Raw genomic sequence first — 24167 nt, 5'->3', positions numbered from 1 at the left:
CTCCTCCTCCTCCTCCCATGCTAAGGGCTTGTTTAGCAGTGATAGTCATCCCACATTTTTAGTCTTTAAAGCTGTGCTGAACTCTGCTTTGTATCAAACAATTATTTTCTAAATGTCCATTTTAAATACATACATAGTTCTTACTACCACAGTAACTCCAAGGACCTCAAAATACTTGCTTTGTGAGAAGGAAAAAATACAGCTTTGAACCTGGGGAACTGAGACAGAATCACACTCAAACTCAGTTCTCCTAATGTCCATATCTAAGCCATGGGACTGCCTTTGACAAAATCAGATTATTTTAGCTAGAGGGTGCTTCTCCCTGACCAGGTTTTGTTCCCAGTTTGTCACTCTGATTTCTGTTTGGACTTCGTCTCCCCCTTTACTACTTTTGCAGATTTCTCAAGCAGTTTGACAGGAGGAAGCTGGGGATTTTCTTTACCTTGCAGGCTAAAACTAAACTGAACTAACTAAAGGCTTTTATAACATATTTGAATTTTTCATTCATGTTTTTTTTTTTCTTCCTGAAAAAAATAAGCAAAATTATTCACAGCTGGTAGAGAAATTGGGCTGGTCATTCTAGTAAACACTGTGTGTGCTAGCAGCTGTGACTTATTTTCAGTGCAGCAGAGAGATCAAGCAAACGAAGTTGCAGCTATTCAGACTAGTTGTCTCATTAGGAAATAGAGGAGTCGGTCATTAAAAAATACATTCAACTCCTATAGCAGCAGCTGGTTGCAGTGAAACAGGGGATCAATTTTGGTTTTGCTCTGAAACTTGCCTATTCTGACACATTAATGCCAAGCACAGAGACTGACAAAAGTGCTGCCAGAGGATGTAGGAAGCAGTGGGCTAATCCTGGCCAGCTTCAGGCTCACCACATGCACAGCTGTGATACCCAAGATCCTTACTGAGGTGGTTTTGGTAGTGCCATCAAGAATTTGGGATTCCTGTTTCCCTTCATAATAACCATGATGTATGCAAACCATCTTCCCATTAGGGTCGATGGGAACATGTGAGGATGAGCCTGCGAAGGGCAACAGGCACCACCTGGTTTACTGGCCCCGCCGTGCTGAGTGCAGCATCCTTCATCCTCTCAGCGCAGCACTTTAGCAGCCGCTTCTGCCACCAAGGTGTGATTAAAAAGGAGTCCTACGGATTGGTACTCTTTGCAAACTGACCTCAAACCAAAGAAGGATCTAACAGACTTAAGGAAAAAAGGGACATTGAATACAAAAAAATTCTATCAGAAACTATTTTCGGTTAAGCAAGCAATCCCCCAAACAACAAAACCCTCACTCTGATCAAGGAGAGGTATGTGAAAGCTGCTTGAAGAGCTGGACCTGCATTAAGACCACAGTTGTTCTTCAAGGCAACAGCAGTCCTTTGTGATTTTTATTTTAAAAAATAATTTCTTTTAATAATCTATTTAGAGCAGAGATTGTCTGGTCAATATTTAACTATGGTGCTCTTTTTTTTTTTTTCTTTGTGTTATCCCAGGGTATTGCTCCTCTAGGCAATCTGTAGTCTTCTAGTTTCTTTAAAGCTGAAGTTTTATTTTCTCAGGATAGGCTGCTTTTGCCACTGAAGGCAACAGTAAAATTTCCTGGAAACTGAGATTAAACACCTTTCTATATAACTATATAGCACCTCCATGGATTAGACTTCTTTATGAAATACCACATTTGGTTGACTTTTCTGATTTGCCCCTACTTTATTTTGTGTTATCTATGCAAAACAGTATGACGACAAAAACACAGTAATCAAATTATTCTGGAAATATGCTTTCTCTTAAGATTTCACAACTATGGGATGTATGTAAAAAAAATTTAACTTGCAAAAGAAAATCAAATACAGTAACTAGGCAGAATCAACCCATGCTTTTATTTCCATTGCATATAAAATTTCATATGAAGGTATTGATGTACAGTACTATCCCATAGGCTGTAAGAGAGGCTAAGAAACCAGTGAAAGAATAGTCATGTGCAATGTTCACACAAGTTGCCACTCTCAAGACATCCCCAAAGAAAAAAATCAAACTAAAACAATAACAAAAAATTGTTCAGGATTTCTGTTGTTATAGTGTCCCTTTTATACCATTTAAAACAAAAGCAATCGATCTCCTTTGGGCCAGGGCTGCTAAAATCTACAGTTTGTGTCAAAAATGAGGCTCTGTTTTTCCTCAAAAAAGAATCTCTCCTTTCACAAAGAAGTCACATGCTACAAGGGCTGGGCATCGCTGGAATGGAGGAGGTATTTACCCCGCTCTGGCAAATTCATTGGTATCAGCTCTAAGTAGTCTGACAAGTGACAACATGCCAAGTCAAACAGCGAGAGATGCTCAGTCCAACCTGCAAACCTAATACTAGTGTTACTGATCTAAAGCTTTACCACTCTTCTGTAGCTCTAGTGCATTATGCTATACACACCTGTACAAAGCCTTAGATGCATCTATATAAAATAAAACTTTGGCTGCTTATAACACTAATATTGGTGTTGGAAAGCATTTCCAAGATTAAAGTTGTCTTCTGCCCTACTTTATGGATTCTGCTTATACAATGATAATTTGTGCTACTAAGTAAAGAAGGGATATTACAGACGATTGTAAAAGCGTATGAGTTATACCCTTTTAATTCTGATCACTCCATTTCCCAATATGCATTAAAATCAAATGCTTATTAGAGATGCTTTGAAAAGCTGTTTCAGTGCAATTCAGTACTGAAATACAGCATCAATTATTATTTTTTTTTTTAGGAGCAAAAAATGGCTGCAACAATCCCTGATGATAGCCTGTAAAAAGACAATCAGACAGGCAATACAATTATATTGCCAGATGTCTGGAAAAGCTTGAACTTCCAGCAGGGTCATGAATGAAAGCTCATTGTAGTATCAGGCATATTAGCTTGTACAAGTAACCCCATCAGTTAGCAACTAAAAATATGGTAGAAATGCCCAGCCCTAGCCCCACAGCTACCTTACTTTCAAATGCAGCAAAACAGAAGAAAATATTGTTTAAAGTTAAGGCACAGCCCTGGGACCAAAGACCTGCATCTTTTTTTATTGATATATCTTTATGTATTTTATACTTTTCTTGAATCTTCCATAAACAAGCTCTAAGGTGACACTGAATATATTACAGGAGAAAAAAATGTACAAGGAATATGTATACACAATAATCATTCTCTCACCAAGAGTTTCCAAAGATAGCAACACCACCCTGACAAGGATGATGTTATAGTAAGAACTGATAATTTACAATTAACATTACAGTATGTACATTACAATAAATACATGGTTGTAAACAGAGACAAACAAGACTGTATTACAGGTAAGGTCATTTGGTGAGAAAAATGCATGGCACAAATAAAATAAATAATACATTTGAAAAGAACTATCAAAGCCTTCTGTAAAATCCATTTCATTCAAGTTTTTTAAACTTCCGAATGCTTTTACTTCTATCTATATTCTTTCATTATTGTTTTTTAATGACACAAAACAATTTAATTCAAATACAGCATAATTGACTACAGTAACTTGCAAGCTAAAGTGTACTGTTATAAGCAAGGTGAATTTTCTTTTTTCCCCCCACTCAATACCCACTCACTGCATTTACTTATGGCAAAAATATTCATAACACATAAAGCCACTTGTAAATTGTATTGTTTTAAAGCAGTGTACAATGCTAAAACACACTTTGGCAAAAGAGGAAAAAAGATTGTACAGTGCATTATATCCCCAGTTCTAAGAAATGACAGAGTTTTCAATTATTTGATTGTCCACATGTATGTATATGTATCTCCATATGGTTATTCTTTCCATTTACTTTCAATTAGTGCAGATACAAAACCTTTCCACATCCCTATTGGTTATTTTGGAATTTATATTGCTTTTCCATTATTAAGGTTCCAGGCACTCTTGGGGACTGAAAGGATTTTTAGATGGGAGCAGGTTCAGGAAGAAATGATGAAGAACAAAAAAACCCCAGTCAAAACCTGAAAAAAACCCCTAAGTTCTCTTCATTCTACTTCCTCCTCCAGCATCTTCTGTGCTAAGGCCCTGTGAGAGCTAAAGGTAGAGAAAACTATGACCTGGATATAGAAGAATGCAAAATGCATTTAAAAGCTGAATTATTAGCCAATAGTTTTTAAACAGGTTTTTATTCTAGATCTCAGACACGTAAAAAATCCCCTGTATTCATAGTTGCAAATTTACTACAAAATGAATCCAAAGGGGAAATAATGGGTGTTGCTATCTTTTGTAAAGAATCATTTTGATACTGTCATTTTACCAGAATTTTACAGAGTGGGAGTCTGCTAGCTTCCCTAGGCAACTATTTTCCATCTTCTATGCTCAAAACTACAATTTTAGTAAAGAGTAAAGTGGAGGAAATAGATTTCTTTCTTCTTTCACGTGACAGAACAGCAGGACTGGAAAATGACAAATATGAACTCCTACCTCCCTTTAACTTTCCAAATTATAAAAGCTTTCAGTACCAATCAAACTAAAACGCAGGATTCCCTCAGCACAAGGTGGATAAGGGATGAAAAGATCTAAGATTGAAATAATGTGGAGTGAACTACAAATCTCATGATGCATTCCTTATTTACTTAAAAACATGGAAAGACAAGACTGACCTGGCTCTTCTTGCAACAAAGACACAAAAAAATAAAGCTAATAATTATTTTCATGTTGTACACATCTCAGATTAGCAAATTGTTTAACCAGATAGCTGACATAGATAAAAAGTTATTAAGAGAGTCAAAATTGGAAATATTACATTAATGCTTTTTTCACCAGAACAAATATTCCTTACATTGTATTAGCCTGTTCTGACTTAGCAGTCTATAGGTCCCAGCCAAAAATGATCTGGAAACATGTTTCAGAGGGATGAATTTTACTAGTAGAGAATAAGAGCTGCTTTCGTATTAAGATGACAATTCATTACCTTTCTTACGGGCTCTAGTCCTGCAAATCCACAGCTTACTGGTCCCAGTTGGTATCACTGGGACCACTTCTTGTAGTAAGACAGAATTCACAGGATCAGTCCACTATGAGGGCAAAAGCACAAGTTAAGTTCCTCTAATATGTTTGGGAAAATTGTGATGAAAAACAAACAAACAAAAAGCTATCATACTGAAAGAGTTTTATGTAACAAAAAGGATATTCATGGAACTCACTAATATATAAAATAATAGACTTACAGCTCAATATTACCATGAGATTAAAAGGTGCAAAAAAACAGAAGGAAAGGAAAAAAACCTAGAAATATTATCCAGTGTAGCACAGATTTGTACTGAAAACTTGCAAGTTAGTCTTTGGAAAAAAAATAACTAGTGGCAGATGAAGTCTGAAAGTGTTTTTCTTTAAATAGAATACCTCAGTACATTTAATAATAGAAGTAAGCTCTACAAAAGATCTCTCTTTTGCATACTTTACAAATTGCAGAGGTTAGTGCAACTCACTGGGTCACACTTTTTTCAGTCACGTATTAGGAAGCCTTGAAATTAGAAATTTATGCAATTTCCACAGCTCATCTTCCTATTGGTAATAGAATCATCTTGTGTCCCATCATCTACGTGCACTTTGTTTTCCAGAACGAACCTCAGTTTATTTTGTTTCCTCTCATGATGAACATTATCCAATGCTTTGCTTTTGAAATACAATGAATTCAAAAACTATCAAAGCATACCAGCATTCAGTTGGCAGGTTGTACTCTTCTGAAAACATTTGCTTTATTTAATCAAATCTGCCAAATGGAGAGCTTATTAAAATGTAGTTTATGGATGTTATCCCCCCTGTTTTTTTGATGCCATGGAGGTGAAAATTCTGGTTACAATATTCCTGAGTGCCAAACTGAGTCATCAAGGTCAGTTTTGATCAACAAACATTCTGGCAAGATGACAGTGAGTTGTGACCATGGTTGTAGCATATGACATACACTTTGGAAACCATTACCTAATTAAATAGCAAACAACAACCAAAGAAACAAACAAAAAAACCCCCACAGAGAGAAAGAAGAAAAGAAATGGAGAGGGCAACAGAGAAAGAGACTGAGTCTTCATTGTTATGTGTCAGGAGAATGGTCTTCTACCACACAAGGCTCTGTCTGGTTCTCCTCTTCCTCTACTTCTTCCCCTACTTGCTCATCAAGAGGAATTTCAGTGGATTCTGAATCCTGGGTGCAAAGAGTCTTGGAGTCGCTGCAGCTGGTGTCTTCTTCTACTTGACTTCCACTGTCTTTTTCAGTGTCTGACTCACCATCTTCCTCCAGTGTTAGCTCAAACTGGAATTTTTCAGTTTGGCCCTGCCTACCCTCTTCCTGGTCATCAGGTGCAGGAGAGGGACTTTGAGGGATTGTGCTCTGGTACCATTCTCGATTGTCCTCCAGTGTATCTAAGATATCCTGGGCATCTGGGTGAACAAGATCTGCCCACGTCTCCCACAGAGGATGAACAATGTAGTCTATGAAACCCACCTATTTAAAATAATACAAAATTAGGATGATCTCTTATTCACAAAGAAATAAACAACTATGCCTATAAGTCATGCAAAGTATGAGAAATATAATGCTAGTACAATACACTAGATGCACTACCCTTACTGGTGGCTGAAAGGAAACCATGCTGGTTTATATAGTAAATAGGTTCTTCTACATTTCAAAAGTCTGATTCAGGATATTGGACAAGGACTTGGAAAGGATTTGGTTTTCAAATGAACTGTTCATTCCAAACAACTCCACTGCATCTAGTGAGCCAAACAGCTGCCTTGTATTTAATTCTGTTTTTGAAGGAAACCCTAATGAGCAGCTGTACAATACTCTCTTTTGATGTGCATGCTACATTGCAGGTCACGACAGTGATGGAATCCCTTCAGGAAACACACTGCCATGCACTGTGTTTTCACAGTAAAAATCTCAGCTCCCCTCACTTACTACTCAGGAGCTGAATTAATTAACTAGGATGAAAAAAGGGAAATAGTGCATTCAGAAATTAATCAAAACATGGCTATGCACCATCCTTTTCTGTTAAAATGTCACACTGTGTTATTTAACTGCCTACTCAAATCAAATACCTGTGATTTTTCTACAGATGCATTGTGCTTATCACACATGGGACTTATCTCCATTCCCCTCTCTCTTTCGCGATCTCCTTGACGGAAAAACTCCTCCATTATTCTGTCTGTCCATTGGCGGTAGAGATGGAGTGGCTTGGTTGGATTGCTTAGATCTGCACAGTGCACCATATTCTGAAGAACCTAAAATATATTGAACACCTGTGGTGTTATTACTCTGGAGAAAAACAGCTCCTTTTCCATTTACACTTTCGGTGGCTGTGAAACAGAATCTTGAAAATACATGTAGTGCAAGATTTATTCTAAAAAGCAAAAACTTATCCGCTTGGGTGTTTTTCACACTTGAAGTAATAGCCATGAACTACCTTGCTTCTGCTGCTTCTGCCTGTATAAGGGACAGAAAATCTTTGAGGGCAAGACCAACCAGGTGCTGATAATTTGGAGGGAAGGCCAAAGCCTCATTTAGTCCAGATGTACTCTAGCACCTTGTTACTCTCTCAGAGAGGACACTCAGTACCTAAGTATTTCACAGGTAGGAAACATAAAAGGATGTAGAAGGAAGGTAGTGAGTCATGGTGTGAGAATGGACAGCTGATCTAACCCATGCTGGTGAACGGGCAGGCCAATGTTATTAAGGATGTAAGTTAATAAAAGTGACCATCTGCAGATGAATTTTCTTACCTGAATCCTGTCTGAATAGTTATCAAGAAGCAGGACACCAGAACTGGTCACTTTTTTGGTTTCAACCATAGTCTTCAAATCAGCCAATAGATTCATATGCTTAGACATGTCTGTTGCAAGTACCTTGAAAGAAACAAATAAATGAATATTACGTAAATTGTTCTATTGATTTTTAAAAAAATCTTTGAACACATAAACAGTTCTGGGGGAACCCATAACTCCTGTGTCTAAATACACTATAAAAGTCTGAGTCCTGTATGTCATTAGTGTCCAAAATAGTTAAGTTTTCATTTTGGTTATTTTAAGAATATGATAAAATGATTGTTCAGGATTATCTGATTCTGAACAGATCAGCCTAAATTCATCATCAATTCAGTAGCAAATTTCTAACTGTGGTGGTGAAATGGCATACATATCAGTACGAAAACAGCTTGAAGCAGGATTGTATACCTTCTAAAAAGGTACAGATATTTATTGAAACTGAAATGAACCCACTATTCATGTTTGGATAAGACAGAATGACATGTAATTTATCATAAAAATGCTTCTGTGCTTCATTATTCAATTTGCTAGCACTATGGAAGAGGGACTCTCAAGCAGAACTCACAATGTCAATGACCATTTTCCTCAATGATTGCCTCTGTTTTTTGGTCAAATTCTGGAAAATGTCACAATTTTCTTCCTGCAGCAGCTTGAAGCCCACAGCTAAGTGATGATTCTCCAGTACTGATGAGTCATTGTACATCAAGGCGAGTTCAGAGTCTGCAATAACAATCGCACGGCAGTGTTACTAAAGCCTCTGCTTCTACCAAATCCCTTAAAATTTTTCAAATTCATTACATTTGTAACAAGATTTACAGACAAACTTTTAGAAGCAGAGTTCCTGTAGTTCACACAGTGTCAAAAGTTACAGAATTAATGATTGAACATCTTAACAAATCAAGGCAAAGTATGCTGAGGAAAATAAAGAAAACATTTTGCAGTGAAGCATGTATGTGTGTCTGGAGTGGTAAGTTATCAAAAATACAAGGAAGGTATTTTTCAGAATACCTGAATTTTCCTATCTGTATGAGGTCACATGGAAAATACTATATGCACAAAGACACCTAAACTAAAACACATTCTGATGTTTTCTCTTCTCACGCCTCTCTCCATCACAACCACAAAAATTCCACTGTTTAAGTCAAGTTGCAGCTATCCAGCACTCAGACCTGTGAATACACAGCTGAGGCTTTGCTGCAGGTCAAGCAGAGAGCACGTATCTTGGTTTTCAAACCATGTCCTTCTGCAGTTAGCTAAGGCTCTCAGATGCCTACCCAATTAGGCCTATGGGTCATTAGTCCATGACAACTTGGTATTTTGAAAGAAGGCTGGTAGGATGGTAACAGTTACGCTTCTGGTCTTTTTCTTGGAGGGTCACATGGGTTGAAAATGCAAGTAGTGGCCTTGTCTACTGTCTCATACTTGAGCATGGTCAATGCCTGATGCTGTAATGCTGCTTTCTCCAACAGAAGTATTCTTGACTCTGTCACTCCCAAGAATAACATATAGCTTCCTAGCAATGCCTGGGCTAAGGCACACATGCAAGGTCTGCATTTGTCTGCTTAGACCTGCTGAACAGCCAGCTCTGACAAATAAAAGCAGTTACAACAATTTTCTGCACAGCTTTAGCTTCTACCTGGGGATAACATGCAGTCAGCTTGTGTATGTTTTAAGACACAGCTTACAAATAAATCTGTCATAAAAAACATATAGTTTTTATGCAATCACACTTGTCATGTGTAATCTTAACTTCTATTTATTACAGCTGTTCTATCTTAAATCTAACCATAAGTCAGTCTATTCTACTCTGTGTCCACTTTTATCTTCTTTTACAGCAGCTCTGTTTTAAAATTCCTCTGGCTCAATGGGGTGCCTATAAAAGCTCTGCTCCTCAGAATTCATTAGTCTCATTATCCATTCTCCTGCTATTTTCCTCTCCTGTCTTGAATACATCAGCCCTTTGAATAACGAAACACTTCCTCTACCTTTCCTTATCCTGATGGCAGCAAAACCAAACAGAAAAAAGGAACAAGAAAGCGAGTTTGTCAAATGATCTCTCTTTCATCTTTCACAGAACATTTACAAAGCTTGTCTACTTGTTATTTGTCTTACAAAGAACACAGGTGCTAGTTTATTTCCCTTTCAAACAGCCTTCTGATGAGCCCCAACTGCAAAACACTCAACATTGCCAAAATACTTTGGAAGGGCTGGAGCTACACACAGAGCTAAAACATGCTCAATGTCGTAATGGAGGTGGAAATAGAAGGAAGTTCCCCCTTGGTAATGGTAATCTCTGTAACACATTATAAGCTTCAAAAGTATTTGTCTGGAAGGACAGAGTTACAGTGATCAAATAAGCGTCTCCTCTGATGCTAATACAATCCATATTTGTTTGTTGTTTAACAGCATTCAAGAGGGATCGGATTTTTAGACAACTGTGTAATAGACTTTAAATCCTTAAATAGGGAAATAATATTCAGAAATATCACGTGTGAGTAATTATAAAGAATAAGCTAAAATATGGCAAATATATACATAAAGTAACTTTAAGCCTATTATGCTTTTTTAAAATGTATTCTTATACTTCTTACTGAAATGTTAATACTTTGTATGGTTCACTTGAAAACAAACCTAGGTGGAAGCAAACGATCTTCTAAAGTTAGGAAAATGTAGGATTTGAGACCTGAATTAGGTGGTCTTTATCTCTGTCTCTGTCCCTACAGTTTCTTCCTTGTACACAGAACAAATCAGAAGGGATAAAATCCCCTTTGTCTCCTTCGGCTTGGCAACAGCAGTTCCAGTTAGTTACTTGACTGACCTGGCAGCCTTCTCTGTCAAAAGCTGAACCAAGAAAAACAAGACATTTCTTCTGAGCCACTATATAAGCAGCATCAGAATCACTCCTAAATTAGCTGAATTTCAACTGTCTACCTAAAAGTGAAAGCTTTATGTATCACCACTGGTCCCTTCAACTAGCCAGTCATCCTAATTAAACCTAAACAACTTGGTGGTTTCCTCATAGCACCTCAGAGCCATGAATGTATCCTGATACTCAATTTCTGATTAAACAAATAAAAATTTTACTTACATATGCCCACTCTTAAGAATTCAGGTATTACACGCTGTTTTGCGCACAAAGCTTGATTCGCTCCCTTCCTATACCATGCTGCTGAACTGTACTGATTACCAATAAAGCAGCAGAAATCTAGAGTCAATCCCAATCCTCCTCCATGCAGATGAGTCATCAAATCAAATTTCACTACAGGGTGGCCCTCAGGCCATTAAGGCAAGTAAGATTAGATGCAGGCTAAACTGGAGTGGAGGTCTTATTTGAACATACAGCAGCAATGAGTCAGAAGAGGAGCTCCCTTCTTCAAACTGTACTGCTGATTTGGGGTCATGCTATTTTAGCACCAGTGCAATAGATTAACCCAAGTGCAGGAATGACAGTATCTATAAATGTGCAACCAGATGGGTCAAATACACAACCATAGGTATGTTTCTGTTTCTGTAGCCTTTTCTTCTTATGTGCTTGGATTATTAGTACTATTTCAACTTTTGCATTTCTGGGTCAGTTATCGTAGAAGGAGAAGTTGTCAGATGGCAAAAGAAGTAACGTCGTATGATGGAACTTGCACTGACCCTACAATGTGCTACCCACTTATAATAGTAACATACGCCACTGAAATCAAAGCAGGTTACACTGGGGCAATGAGCCATTCAGTAAACGTGTCATGATCAGGTCCAACAAAGCTAAGACTGTGTTTCTTCTAGTAGAAGAATAAAGAGGGGAAGAGAGGTTCATGCAATGCTGCAGAGAACAGCCTTGAGGAATGCAGAACAAGTACACTAGGTTTCAAATTTGGAGATGACATTAGGGTCTCATTTCATTAGGGCTTTTTTCCTCCATACATGGAGTGCCAGCCAGAAACTCACCAAAAACACCCCCACCAAAATCCAAAAACCCCAAAAATGTCCCCTGCAGGAACAGGCCAAGAAAATTCAGTCCACAAGGCGTGAGTGTGCAGAGATCAGAAACCAAGTACAGCAACCAGGGAGAGACAAAGATGGGCCTGCCAGTCTTCTTGCTAAAAATAAACTTGCTTTCTGAATTTCTTAAAAATGTATGGCTATCCTTGGTCACATCATATGTTTCCAATACAAACACATAAATTGCTGTCTTCGTTTTTTTTTTTTTTATTTAATCATCCTTCCTTTTTCTCCTACATCTTTATTTATTTAATGTAAACCAACTGACTTCCAGAAGGGGCCACATCCAATACAGTGAAACAGTGCCAGGTTTATAGTTCACGTCTTAGTAATTCTTGCCAGGGGGTACTATGTAAATTATTTCTAAAGTTACAAGAAATGCAAAATAATAACCAGGTTAAAATACAAACACCTATCTATTTACTGAGAAAAGTTACAGACAGAAGCAAACAAGGAATGAACTGTGTATTTTTCAGGTGCTATGTGCAGATCTTGCAGCAAGTTTTTGAGAAAACCACTGAACATTAAACTTACTTGTGTTGATAAGAAACTGGTTTGAAACCCCAGGATGATCTACATCATGTATTGCACTGGCAAAAATTGCAGCAAGAATCTCCAAATCAGTGAACACTGCCTACAAAATCATGAAACAGAAACGACAATCACTAAACAATGAAAAAATATTTTCAATAAAAAGGACTCTACTTTGAATCTAGATCTGAACCAGCAAAATGTATTTGGAATATATCATGGATCTCAACAGATTTTACATACAGACTATCACAACCTTTTGTATATTTGTCAATTATGTAGAATTTCATAAATATTTCAAGTTTTGCCAAAGTAAAATGATCCTTACTTCACACTGACAGCTTCACTACTTTCCGTAACTGAAGTTTTTTCAGCTTCAGTCTGTAAATAAATCCACTTTTATTAGATCATTAAATACAGATCAGATCATTAAGTACAGGTTTCTAACTTATAGCACAAACTGAAGTTAAAAATTTCAGCCTGATTCCTACATATTGTCCTATACTTGAAAGATGCACATCTCCTAAATGATGCTAAAGAAAATGGTGACAGACTACAAGGCATCTTACTTAACATTTACTGACTTTTCTTCTGTATGAGATTATTAGGATGATAGGAAGAGAGGACTGCAACGGACCTGGCATGTCACTGAGCACAGTCCCCTGTTGTCACAAGCATCCACATTATACAATTGCTTTCATAATTGATCAAGAACAGCTCAGAAGTGCATAGGTCAGCAGTGGCACTGGGCAGACATTGCTATTTTACTGGCTAAAGCTCTACTAAGAACAAGGCCATGAAAAATAGTTCATCTGGGAAAAAAACCGAAAATGCTACTGATGACTACTTCAGCTGTTTGGTAAAGCCAGTGGTGATTTAAGAACATAATCTGATTTTTCTTTTTGAGATAAAATCTTTCCCAAGAGAATTCCCGAGTCTTGGAGGATCGAGACCTGCTAACAGTCTTAAGGTCCCCTTATAATGCTCTTTTCAAGAAGAAAGTAAAGCAGAAGCATTCAGTAACGTGAAAGATTGATCATTATGAAAAAGAGTCAAAATGCAGCCCTCCTTGAAAATGAGGGCAAATCCTTCTGAACTACTAAAATTTCAAGTGCTTGCTTTATCTGCCTATTTCCAACAATTCACTGGGATGTATCAATTTTTGCTATACTAAGACCCAAATTGTGCTTAATAAAGGGAAAGTAATCTCCATCTTCCCTCCACTTTCTTCTACTTTAAAGATTGACTCACTTTCCAACAGGAGAATTCCTCAGAAAAGAGCATATGAAATGTTATCCTTTTCCAAACAATTTTGAAATATTTATGAAAAAAAAAGAAAGAAAAAGATAGTCCAATAAAAATTTAGTACATATTCCACTCTGCCTGAGAAACTATCATGGTTTAACCGAAACAAACACAAAAGTAGCCTTTCAGGACCAGAATAAATATGGACAAGATAAAAAAAATAAAAACCAAAAGGCTCTACTGAGGGAATCCCATTTTATCACTATCTTTCCTAAGCTAATCCACTAATAGTGGTCAGTGAGAAACGCACATGGGAAATGACAGAACAGAATGTAGTATTAATAATGAGATGGTGGAAACAAGTTATGCATTGTGTTACAATGAAAAAGGTTATGACAGGCAAATCTGCATGATTTAAAAGAACATGTGACAATTTCTGCACAATATTTACATGTAAATAAGCTTTGATCCTCACAAAATATCTTTAAAAGAGCAGAATTCATGAAATGAATGAAATGTTAAGATTTGTTTTAAAAATATTGGAGAAACTAAGGTATTTAGTATTTAATTTAGAAGAGTCTTAGTATGTCCCTTTCTCTCATGTCTGCCTCTTTCCCACCTCAGCATAGTTTACCTCTAATGCTGGGGTTGACAGCAGGACATGGGTTGACTGAACAACATCTGCAGCATGTATGTTATTGTGATATGCCACATCTGCATGGTAATGGTCTTCTAGGGTCATCAAGTAAGTTATTAAAGTATCAACTGGAATCTTAAATGTTTTTAACAAGTCCCGTTCCTAGAAAAAGAAAAGAGAAACAATTAAGATTACAAAGCACAGAAGAATCCCTAAAATAAGCAAAAAGCAGCACAGCTGCTGCTACTTGCCTGAAAAATGGTGTGCATGATGACTGTCAGAGGTCTGTTTCCAGATAACTCTGCTACTCTGAAAACCTGAAGGCCCCATTTGTTCACATCTTCTAGTTCCTAGAGCAGAACCAAGAAACAAACATGTTGAAACCTAACACAAAAATTCCAGTGCTTTCTGACTGAAACAGCTACACACAGCAGACCTGTGAAGATTCAAACCTTACCGCTATGAAAGTTATATGCTAAACTCTGGAACAGGGAAAGCTGCTGCTACTAATCTCGCAATATTTGAATTCGCAGCTACCAACTTTTCAGATTTTAATTCACTAAGCCAGAAAGAGTGCCTCGTAAACGCATTGCTCCAGAGGGAAAAATGCTACAGTATCTTGAATGAGCTGAACTTTGCTATCTCACTGCCCAGTGACAGCAGAGCTTGGCAAGGAGGAAACCTCCAGAGATGCTGCAGTTCTGCTGCTGTCTCCCTGGTTCTCAGAAACACTTTTCAAATAATGGGGGTGATTCCTGAAAACATAAGGATAGGCATATTTCAAAATGCGAAGCTCTAAAATTAAATGAATAATCACTTTACACCAGTTTGACATTATTGCCAACTAGTTAGCTGCTGGTGCAAAAATTATAGGAAATGACACTAAAAACAGAAACACAAATTACGTACATAAAATGATAAAGCTAAAGACAGGACCTGCAAGGATACTCTAATGCTATATACCAGTTGTACCTTTTAAAAAAACATAGGGCTGCTATGTGTTTTCATTCCTGTGACAGTATATGGTATGTTTACTCTTCATTCTTCAGGTATTATTTATGAATAAGCAGCTTTATTAATGCATACACAAAAGGTAATTTACATTCCATCTCCAGATGAAATCCTGTTCACACAGAAGTTAACCCTTATGGCCCAATTCTGATTTTACTTGTTATCATTCCACTTCACCAAATTCATATTATTTTAAGCGAGACCAGCCTTTAGTGCTACAGCTTGAAATCAGTGGTTATAAGCAGATGATGGAATAATACTGACAAGTCCTCTATTTTAATTCAGTGGTTTAAATTCAAGGATTTATATATTCTCTACCTTGGCAAGAACATCTTCTTGGTCTGTTTTAACTCCAAATCTGGGAATACTGGAATTAGTTAGGCTGGAGCTGTGCATCAGTTTTTTGACTCCACTGATCTGGGACATTGGCCTCTTCTTTTTCTCTTTCTCTTTCTGCGTTGGAGAAGGGATTTCAACTTCATGTTGTTTGTCTTCAAAAGAATGAAGAAACAGAGAATAATTTTTAAAGGTATTACAAATATTACAAAATTCACTGTTGAGTTGCATCTTATGGATATTGTAATTCTTAACAAAACTTTATTTTATTTTTATGTTTGGAGACTTTGCAACAGATACTTCTTATCAAGAGCAATAAAAACAGAAAAGATAAACATAGACCTGTAACTCAGTATAAGGAGATCTCTATTTTACAAATTGCTTTATTATTTCTGAACTGGCTTTATAAGTGACTTGTGACTGTCTATTTTCCACTTCTCCTGCAGCCCCAGTGCTATAGAAAGGGACAATCCTTTCATTATAAAAATGCTGTTACAACTGAACAGAGTTCTAAACTTCCATTTTGCAAGAAAATTTAAAATTTCTTCTTTTCCAGGAAAAACACTCTCTGAAATGGCATTTCAAAAACAATCAAAACAGTATCTCATGTAAACCTTTACAAAACATTTTCAGGATTGAAGGACCTAATACTTGGGGACTGCTCCCGTTTGTGTTAAGACATTGTACAACTCAGAAAGCCTTTTGCCAGCTACATCTGCAAGCGCTTTGAATGTAGACGCAGTTCACGCCAGCAATGCAGTGCATTTCTGCACCTCCCAGCCAGAATAAGTAATAATGACAAAAGGGCTGTTTTGCTAAAACCCAATATTTTGCTATGGGCTTTTGCCTCCATAGCAGTATCATCACCATCACGTCATATACCTCATCAATGTATGTGCCAACAAAACTTTAGACAAGGATTAAACTTGAGAGTAAAGTATATTTAGGGAATTGCCAGCTGACTGCTGCAGAAACAGTATGGGGGTGTGGGGCATTGCTGACATCTATGGTCCCCAAAGAAACCCAAGTTAGTGCAACAAAGGACTCTCCTGCCATAACTGCTAAGAATTTGCATTATTTTTTTTTCTTTTTATTCATACTATATTTCAACATAGAGTTTTAATGACTCCCTCCAAATTACCTCTTCTTTGCCAAGAAGTACCTGCACCTTTTCTAGTCCTCAAGAAATATTCCAGCAAAACCAGGAAAATCCAGAACAGATGTTTCTAACATAGGAGCCTAGCAGAAACTATGATTTAAAAAACACCTTAGAACAAAAGAAACTTAAAAAAAAAAACAAAAAACAAACAAAGAAAAGAAAGGAAATTTGAGCTCTTTAAAACATGTCTATTTTTTCCTTCCTGCAATAGTCATTTTCAATAAAGACACTGAAACCAGACAAGGATAGCAAGTCCACAATTACCAGATTGTTATTGTGTTTGCTTCTTCACTGCCTTTCTTCTTCCCATTTTTTTAATTACCCTTTAGCAGCCACATTTACTGGACGCCTCAAATTCCAAACAAATCACAGCGAAGAAGAGACTGTGGAAATGTCATCAAGCTTTAGCCTGCAGCACCAAGTTCCCCAATTGCCCCCGCCATACTTCACCACTCTCATCACAGGGACAATCAAGAAAAGGGGGAGGCAAAGCACTGCAGTTCTTGACTGGTGCAAACCGACAACAGATGAGGAGCAGTGACTCGTGTTCCTGCTTTGATATTTATGGTTTCAGTCATATGCACAAAGTTTAGACCCATCAAAGGGAGGTTCGTAAGCCAAGCTGTCAGATTAACTCAAGTGAAAGAAAATGTCTGTCTGAACGACTTTAGATCTCCAGAAGACTTCCATGGGACTGCCTCTGCTTTTGTAACTATGAGCACACAGGGCAAAGGATCCTGCGCCCATCTGAACATCCAGAAAAGACAGCTTGCCATTTTGACCCTGGTTACACTATGCTCATTGGCAGGTTCTCTTAGATTTTCTGTTCATCGGAAAACAGGTTAATGACACTGAAAACCAAAAATCTTGCATATTATTATACTCAATGTAGGAGCCTTATTCTTACACAAGGAATATATTTGTTATCATTATGAATAACTTCATACATGTCATACAGCCCTACTTGGGAAAACATTTTTTTTTTTTTTTTTTTTTTTGTTTTGTTAAGAATAAGAACAGAAAAACTTGTTTTCTCATGACATGTTCCTAACTTTGAAATGTGAGAAAGTCTCTAGATTTTCAGGAGATACGTTATATATTAAAAAAAATAACTAACTAGACTCATTGACACTTGCTATGGAGAGAACGTTTTCCCTCCTCACATTGTTGCTCAGAACCTACATACTTAGACTGAGTATTTTGAAAATACTCTATTTAAGCAATAATTCTGTAGATGATGTGTTATATTCCTCTTGCACCTACAATTTTAAGTATCCTAGTTTTTCATGCAGCCACAAAACAGTACCCATGGCTCAGTAACTAAGCAATTGCCTTTCCATCCCCCTTTCTGCTCAAGACTGACATCTCATGTGAAAGGCTGACAGATCCATTTCCTTACCATGTCAAAAAGAGCCTTAAGTTTTCAAGTAAATGCAAGCAGAAACTGGTATCTCAGACTTTTCAGCCTAAGTGGGTCATCTTCTCAGACAACTGTACACTGTGACTTTCAGGGCTCCTGAAGCTGTGCAATATTGCTTCTCCATGACAGAAGCTCATCCCTTTCTTCTTATTGTCTGAAACCCTGCTGTGCTGCAGTGCTCAGGCACACTACTGCAATCATGGGTAAACTAAACAGACGTATTAATCGACCTATTTAGGATATGGTGACAGGCAGGATAAAATGTACTTTAAGAACCCCGCTTCTTCCAAAAAACACAAAAAGCACCAGCTATAGTATCTCACACAAATAAAACAAGATGTATCTTAACATGTACGACTAGTGCTTTTTAAAGTACTTGTTATCCTAATTTAGATGTACTCAGCTGTGCCTCCCCTTAAAAGCACAGTCTTTAGGAACCAAAGGTGTTTTGCTCAAAATATGTTTGATATTGGTATATTGTCTTTATCTTCAAGTTTTATTCATTTTCACCAGTTTTAGCAAAAAATATATATACTTCCTTCTGCAAAGCCACAGAGGAGGAACCAGACTCTTTGTAATACTGTGTTGAGCTTTTTTTAATGCTCACATCCCACCATGCCAAGCTGTTGAGGCGGCTCTTCCAAATTCTCCTGGCAGCAGTCTGTTCAGATGTTGACTTAGTCATATGCATCCACCCACTCATGTGCAGGCAGGGAATACCAAACCATCAGAAACGTGTGCTACGAGAGTTTAGGAAGTTACATGTGCTTCCAGCACACTGAAAACTCTTTGCGGTAACTTTCAGAAGGGACACAGAGTGGAAGAATTCTTTTTAACATATAAATAATTGATTATGTATTAATTTCTTAATAATGTAGCAATATAGTAGTGGTAATGTTAGGTGAAAATATGTGTATGAACAGTTATCTCTAATTACATACACAGGGAAACCACATACACAAACAAATTGAGCTGTGAGAAAATGGATCTAATGTGATCTCTCTGTTCAAACACTGAACCATGAGATACTAAATGTAGTTTCTGAAAACAGAAATTAATATGGAAAGCTGCTTGCTTTTAAGCTCTATCACAGACCAGAGAGAGATAAAGAAAACCAAAAGGCAGAAAGGTTAACTCCCATCATAAGTCTTACCTAAGAATGTGTTTGATATATATTCTGAGACCTGATTGCCTGACCTGCTCATTTCAGATAGGTGGGTTAGCTCCCGGTTGAGCATTCTTTTAAACTGGAAAAGAAAACAAAACAAAGAAACGTAAAGTTAGCAATCAAGATGTATTTTAGTTAGGATGAGAAAATGCAATCACTTTAGAATTGGGAAAGGACATGACATTAAGAATATATACTAAACTAAGATAACTAAGAAAGCAAAAATCACATGTAACATCAACCTACCCTACTAACTTATTCATAGGTTGGACAATACAATTCTTAACCTTCTAAAATACACTCCATAGTGATTCAATCACTAAGGCACAGGGTCCTACTAGTAACTGAAAACTATAAAACAAATGTATACACACAAATAGTTAGTATTACTCTTTTCAATTTTTCGATTTTATTTTGGAGAGAAAATACAAACGTATTTACATGGGACCCCTTCTCTGCTAGGGTTTTCTTATTGTATTTCTGAATTAATCTATTTGTGCATTTTTTTCAATTCCTTTTGTAATATTGCAAGTTTACCTTACCTGTCATCATTAATCTACTAAAATATATTTGACAGCACTGCTCAAAACAATCAAAATATCTTATTGATTTCCTAAAGAGCAATATGAATAAAGCTAGGGGGTTTTTTCTCTGACTTAAAATTGTTATACTGGATCAGCCCAATGACTTGGCCATTCCACAACCTTAGAAAATTGTCAGTATCTGTATGAAACATCAGAACAGAAAATACCCATCTGTGGAAACACCTTCCTTTTCCCTCTAAGTTAGCAATTCACTCTAGGCACTCTGTAGGACAGAAGTGGATATTAACATTCCACAAAATGTGTAATTCATTAGATAGCCATCATTGAACCTTTCTTGAATCCTTCTAGACTTGAGGGTTAAATGGTAACTTGTGGCATTATGTTTGACAGGTTTATTGCACAATACAGCCCTAGCTATCTTACATGCATTTTCATTGACTATAGCTCTGCCTTGATGTTCTCAACAAATAGAACTCAACAATATTTATTAGCAATTCAAACAACTCTTGCCAATGTAAATTAACATCCGTCACTACTGAATTTTACCTCCCATTGTGCCATCCTTTAATTTTGTTGTTAGATTTCTCAGTTCATCTTTTCTCTTAACAAAGCAAAATGATTTGCGCCATTTTCAGAATCATCTTTCACCTTGTAATAGTCACAACTGGGTGAACATCAAACAATAGCTATCCTTAGTATATATTCCTGTAAACATTCCTATATGTTGAAAACTAGTAATTTACTATTGTATATGAGATAAAGCACTAGACTAAACATTAATCACCTCCTTTCCATCCCACTGCAATCATCAAAGCCCCTTCTTCAAAGAGGCCCTGCATAGCGAAAGGTGCTATCTTCTTCACAGTGTCTTTGTAAGTCACCAATTACCGTACTGCTCACAGGGTGCCAAATAAAAATTACCTTTAATATAACACTCTAACCATTAGCCACTGCATTTTCCTGCCATCTTGACATGCCATCAGCTCAGAAAGTTCCTGAGCTACAAAGACTGAATCCTACTTTAGTCACAAGCCAAAGGCTCAGCTTTGATCTCAGATAGAGCCGTGTCCTAGCAAGTGCTCAACACATTTCTGAAAATTAGAACCATACTGCAAATACAGCTACACATACTATGAACTACAGGGCTATACATTCTGTATGAAACGAGTATCAATCTCTATAGTGAGGTCTGAAGTTTGTTGCCAATGTCAAATGTTAATAAAACAAGTCAAGCTTGCCAAGCAGTAAAGTGACTGGTCCCAAAATCCTAAAGAGTATTTTTAAAAGCCTGTCTTTATTTTAACACACTTTTAAGTCACACTTGTTCACACTTGCATGCTTTTTCTTCTGTACCCACAAAGGTGAGAAAGTGAATTACTTAAGGCAAAACCTGAAGATCTCATGGAATGGCTTGTCTCCAGATGGTATCCAGAAACTGCAGGTTTAAATTAAATATCGTGTCTAGGAATCTTAATAAAGTGTCACAAGTTAACAAAATTGCATTAACTTCTAGGTATGTCATCAGTATACCCAATATTCTCTCTTCCTTAATTTAATCCAGCTGGTTCACCAGATCCCAACTAAATAGGTCCTCGTCTGTCTGTCTGTTTCCTAGTAAACTGATTCAGATGATGCCCAACTTTGCCATGCCATTTTTGCTGCAGAGCAACGTTACTGGGTCACATTCCACATTTTAGATAAAGGCCATCTAGTCACCACTGGTATGTACTCTTCAGGAACTCTCCTTGAAAGTTTCCCAGCTTTGAAAGGAGAACGAATTAGTGTTTGTTTGCACTATGCTTTTTCTGCAGCTACCTGATACAACAAATAGGAAGGACTTTCCCCCCCTCCCCCCCCAAATCTAAATCTAATTGCAGGGAGTAAGCAGGGAGAACGTTTGTTATTGCATATTGGGAATCACCTTGTGGAACTCAGGGAGTATATATTCTTTAAGAATTTCCAACTAAATATTTATTGTATGGATGTCCACAACAAACGGAAGGTGCATGGCAGTCTTTTCTAATGGTATATTCCCCACTAGTCTGATGTAAAGCCTTGTCTTCCCACCTCCCATCACCCCATAAGTCACCACAACATAAGAGCTCAACCCTCAGCATGAAACCTGCAGAACAGTTTCTGTTGCTGCTAAACATGGGTGTATAGTAAGTCTCCCAGCTTCTGCAATGCCCTCCTGCTTACAGCAAATTCAATGAGAGAAGCCTTTGTCTTTGAAGAACTGTAGCAGCGTGATTTCCTCATGCTCTTTCACATGTTGCTGATGCCACAGCAACAAGACTTTAATTGACATTTATTTTGAAAACATCTGGACTAAGCAGGAGTTTAGAGAACTGTTTTGATTTTCTAATTATATGACAAAGCTTTACAACCATGGAAACAGATGAAGTTGAAGACTATATGCAGACAGCAGTTTCTGATGCAGAACAATAACACTCTTTGAGAACAGCCCCTCCCCCCCCACCCCCCCAAGAGAGATGAACAGTGATCAAGATGTTCAGACATTTTTGTTGATTACACCCTGTTTCATTGTATCTGTATGTTACTTAATCCTGTGATGTTTAAAAACTTTTCCTTTGGGGACCCCCCCCCGCCTTTTTTCTAAGACACCACCCCCCCCCCCCCCACCCCCCCAACCAAACCCAAAGCCCCTACTGTCTCCTGATTTCACCTATTTCTCAAAGATTTCATTTCGGCCCAAGTGCACCCATATGTAGTCGCTGCTTCAAAGAGCATTAACTTTCCAAATATACATCCCTGCACAATTACTTTATAATGAAACTCTGCCTAACTCTCATATGGCTCCCACAAGTTCTTACTGCAAATCAGAAGTTTCTGTCACATCTGTTAAGTCAACACTGTTTCAGTCATCCAGCAGATGCCTCTGAAGTGCTTGAAACTTGGCTAGACTGTCCACACTCCCATCATTTGTCCTCTCAGAAATAACATTTACCACTTTATTCAACAAACAAGCCAAACAAGAAATGAAACCACTTTGTCGCCAACAGTAAATGTTAAAGATAATATTTTAAATATGAATTTTAAAAATCTGAATGCCATATACTTTCCCAGTTGAAAATCAATCATTATGCATCAAAACTCTTGTTACTAATAAACACTTACACCGTAGACTTTTGTTATGATATTGGCGGCTCAGCATGGGGAGGAAGCAGAGTTTTTTGGCTGATGTACACATATATTGTATTATTCCTCAGAAAGAAAGATTTTCCCACATTAAGATTAGACACTGTTATACTGGAAAAATGACACATATATATTCCTTTGGAATATAACAGCCCTTGACTATAGTCTAGGAAATTCCCCCTGGATATTGCCTATAACATGTCCATTAAGCCAATTACACAGTTCTTCACTGCTGAATACTGATGTCAGAGCAGCAGAGCAGTAAAGTATTGTCTGAAGAAAATTCCTAAAACTATTTCCTTAAGCAGAATTTTTTAATTTCATTTGTTTCTATTGATTTTAATGATTTTACTCTCAGCATGGGGGGAGCCCACAACACAAACACAGGCACAAAGTTCAAGTAACATTAAAAATCTCCCAGTGACAAAAGTACAGGTGTACTCTTACCTCCCTTTAAAAACCTAGGAAGTCTGATAGGGAACTGTAATACATGAGAATAGAAGTGCATACATCAATGAGACAAGAACAGTTTCCTAAATAGTGGTCACATCCAAAGAACAGGTTACAAATGAGGGATTGAGGTTGGTAGTTTAGGTCCTTCTGGGCTGAAGCCCAATGTGTGCATATCTCTGCATATATATTACTGCTGTCAACCTAGGATAAATACACACAGAATTTGGGGGGAAAAACTAGGATACTTTTCTGATGTCAGCAAAGGTACATAGAAAAATTTAAGACAAACTTTTGCAGTAACCATGTTCTCAGATGGCAACCAGAGCCCTAATACAATTTTGGGAAGAGTTTGCATCTCTGCTAGGAAGAAACTTCAATTTCAACTCCAAAGACATAGTGAAGATCCAACTAGAGTCAATTTATGGCCATGAAAAGGTTTGGGCCGTGTGCTTAATATATATTTGGGGTTTATTGATTGCACTTTAGAACATCTAACATTTTTTGCATCAAATTCTTGACTCAGTAACAGAAAGCTTAACATGCAGCCTGCGGTTAGTTGGGATGGGAGGGGAAGCATGCAGAACCACTCTTGGGGTAGATGCCCCGTCCTGGTCAGGCCTTTTCCATCCAGGCTATCTGTTCCTGAACAGGTGATGTGCTGCATCCCAAGGACTGTAAAGAGGCTGCCTCCACTGGAACCTCTGGCACCAGCACAGAAG

At 37.4% G+C, this 24167-nt stretch overlaps 1 protein-coding gene across 7 annotated transcripts in view; it reads right to left on the bottom strand.

Annotated features, from left to right (window-relative positions):
• Window positions 1–4933: 4933 nt before the first annotated feature.
• Window positions 4934–24167, bottom strand: part of PDE4D (phosphodiesterase 4D) — a 375269-nt gene continuing 356035 nt past the window's right edge. For all 7 annotated transcript variants that reach the window (XM_049795354.1, XM_049795357.1, XM_049795356.1 and 4 more), the window contains 9 exons: window positions 19277–19370; window positions 15527–15699; window positions 14449–14547; window positions 14195–14359; window positions 12319–12418; window positions 8360–8514; window positions 7753–7875; window positions 7072–7254; window positions 4934–6475 (listed from right to left, as the gene is read on the bottom strand). In XM_049795354.1, coding sequence (XP_049651311.1) covers window positions 6065–6475; window positions 7072–7254; window positions 7753–7875; window positions 8360–8514; window positions 12319–12418; window positions 14195–14359; window positions 14449–14547; window positions 15527–15699; window positions 19277–19370 — 1503 coding nt within the window. In that variant the 3' untranslated portion in view covers window positions 4934–6064. The remainder of the gene's footprint in view (window positions 6476–7071; window positions 7255–7752; window positions 7876–8359; window positions 8515–12318; window positions 12419–14194; window positions 14360–14448; window positions 14548–15526; window positions 15700–19276; window positions 19371–24167) is intronic.

This window comes from Accipiter gentilis, chromosome Z (genome assembly GCF_929443795.1).
Source record: "Accipiter gentilis chromosome Z, bAccGen1.1, whole genome shotgun sequence".
NCBI classification, from domain to species: Eukaryota; Metazoa; Chordata; class Aves; order Accipitriformes; family Accipitridae; genus Astur; species Astur gentilis.
Note: the sequence above shows the minus strand (reverse complement) of the source record. Positions and strands in the feature narration are given on the sequence as shown.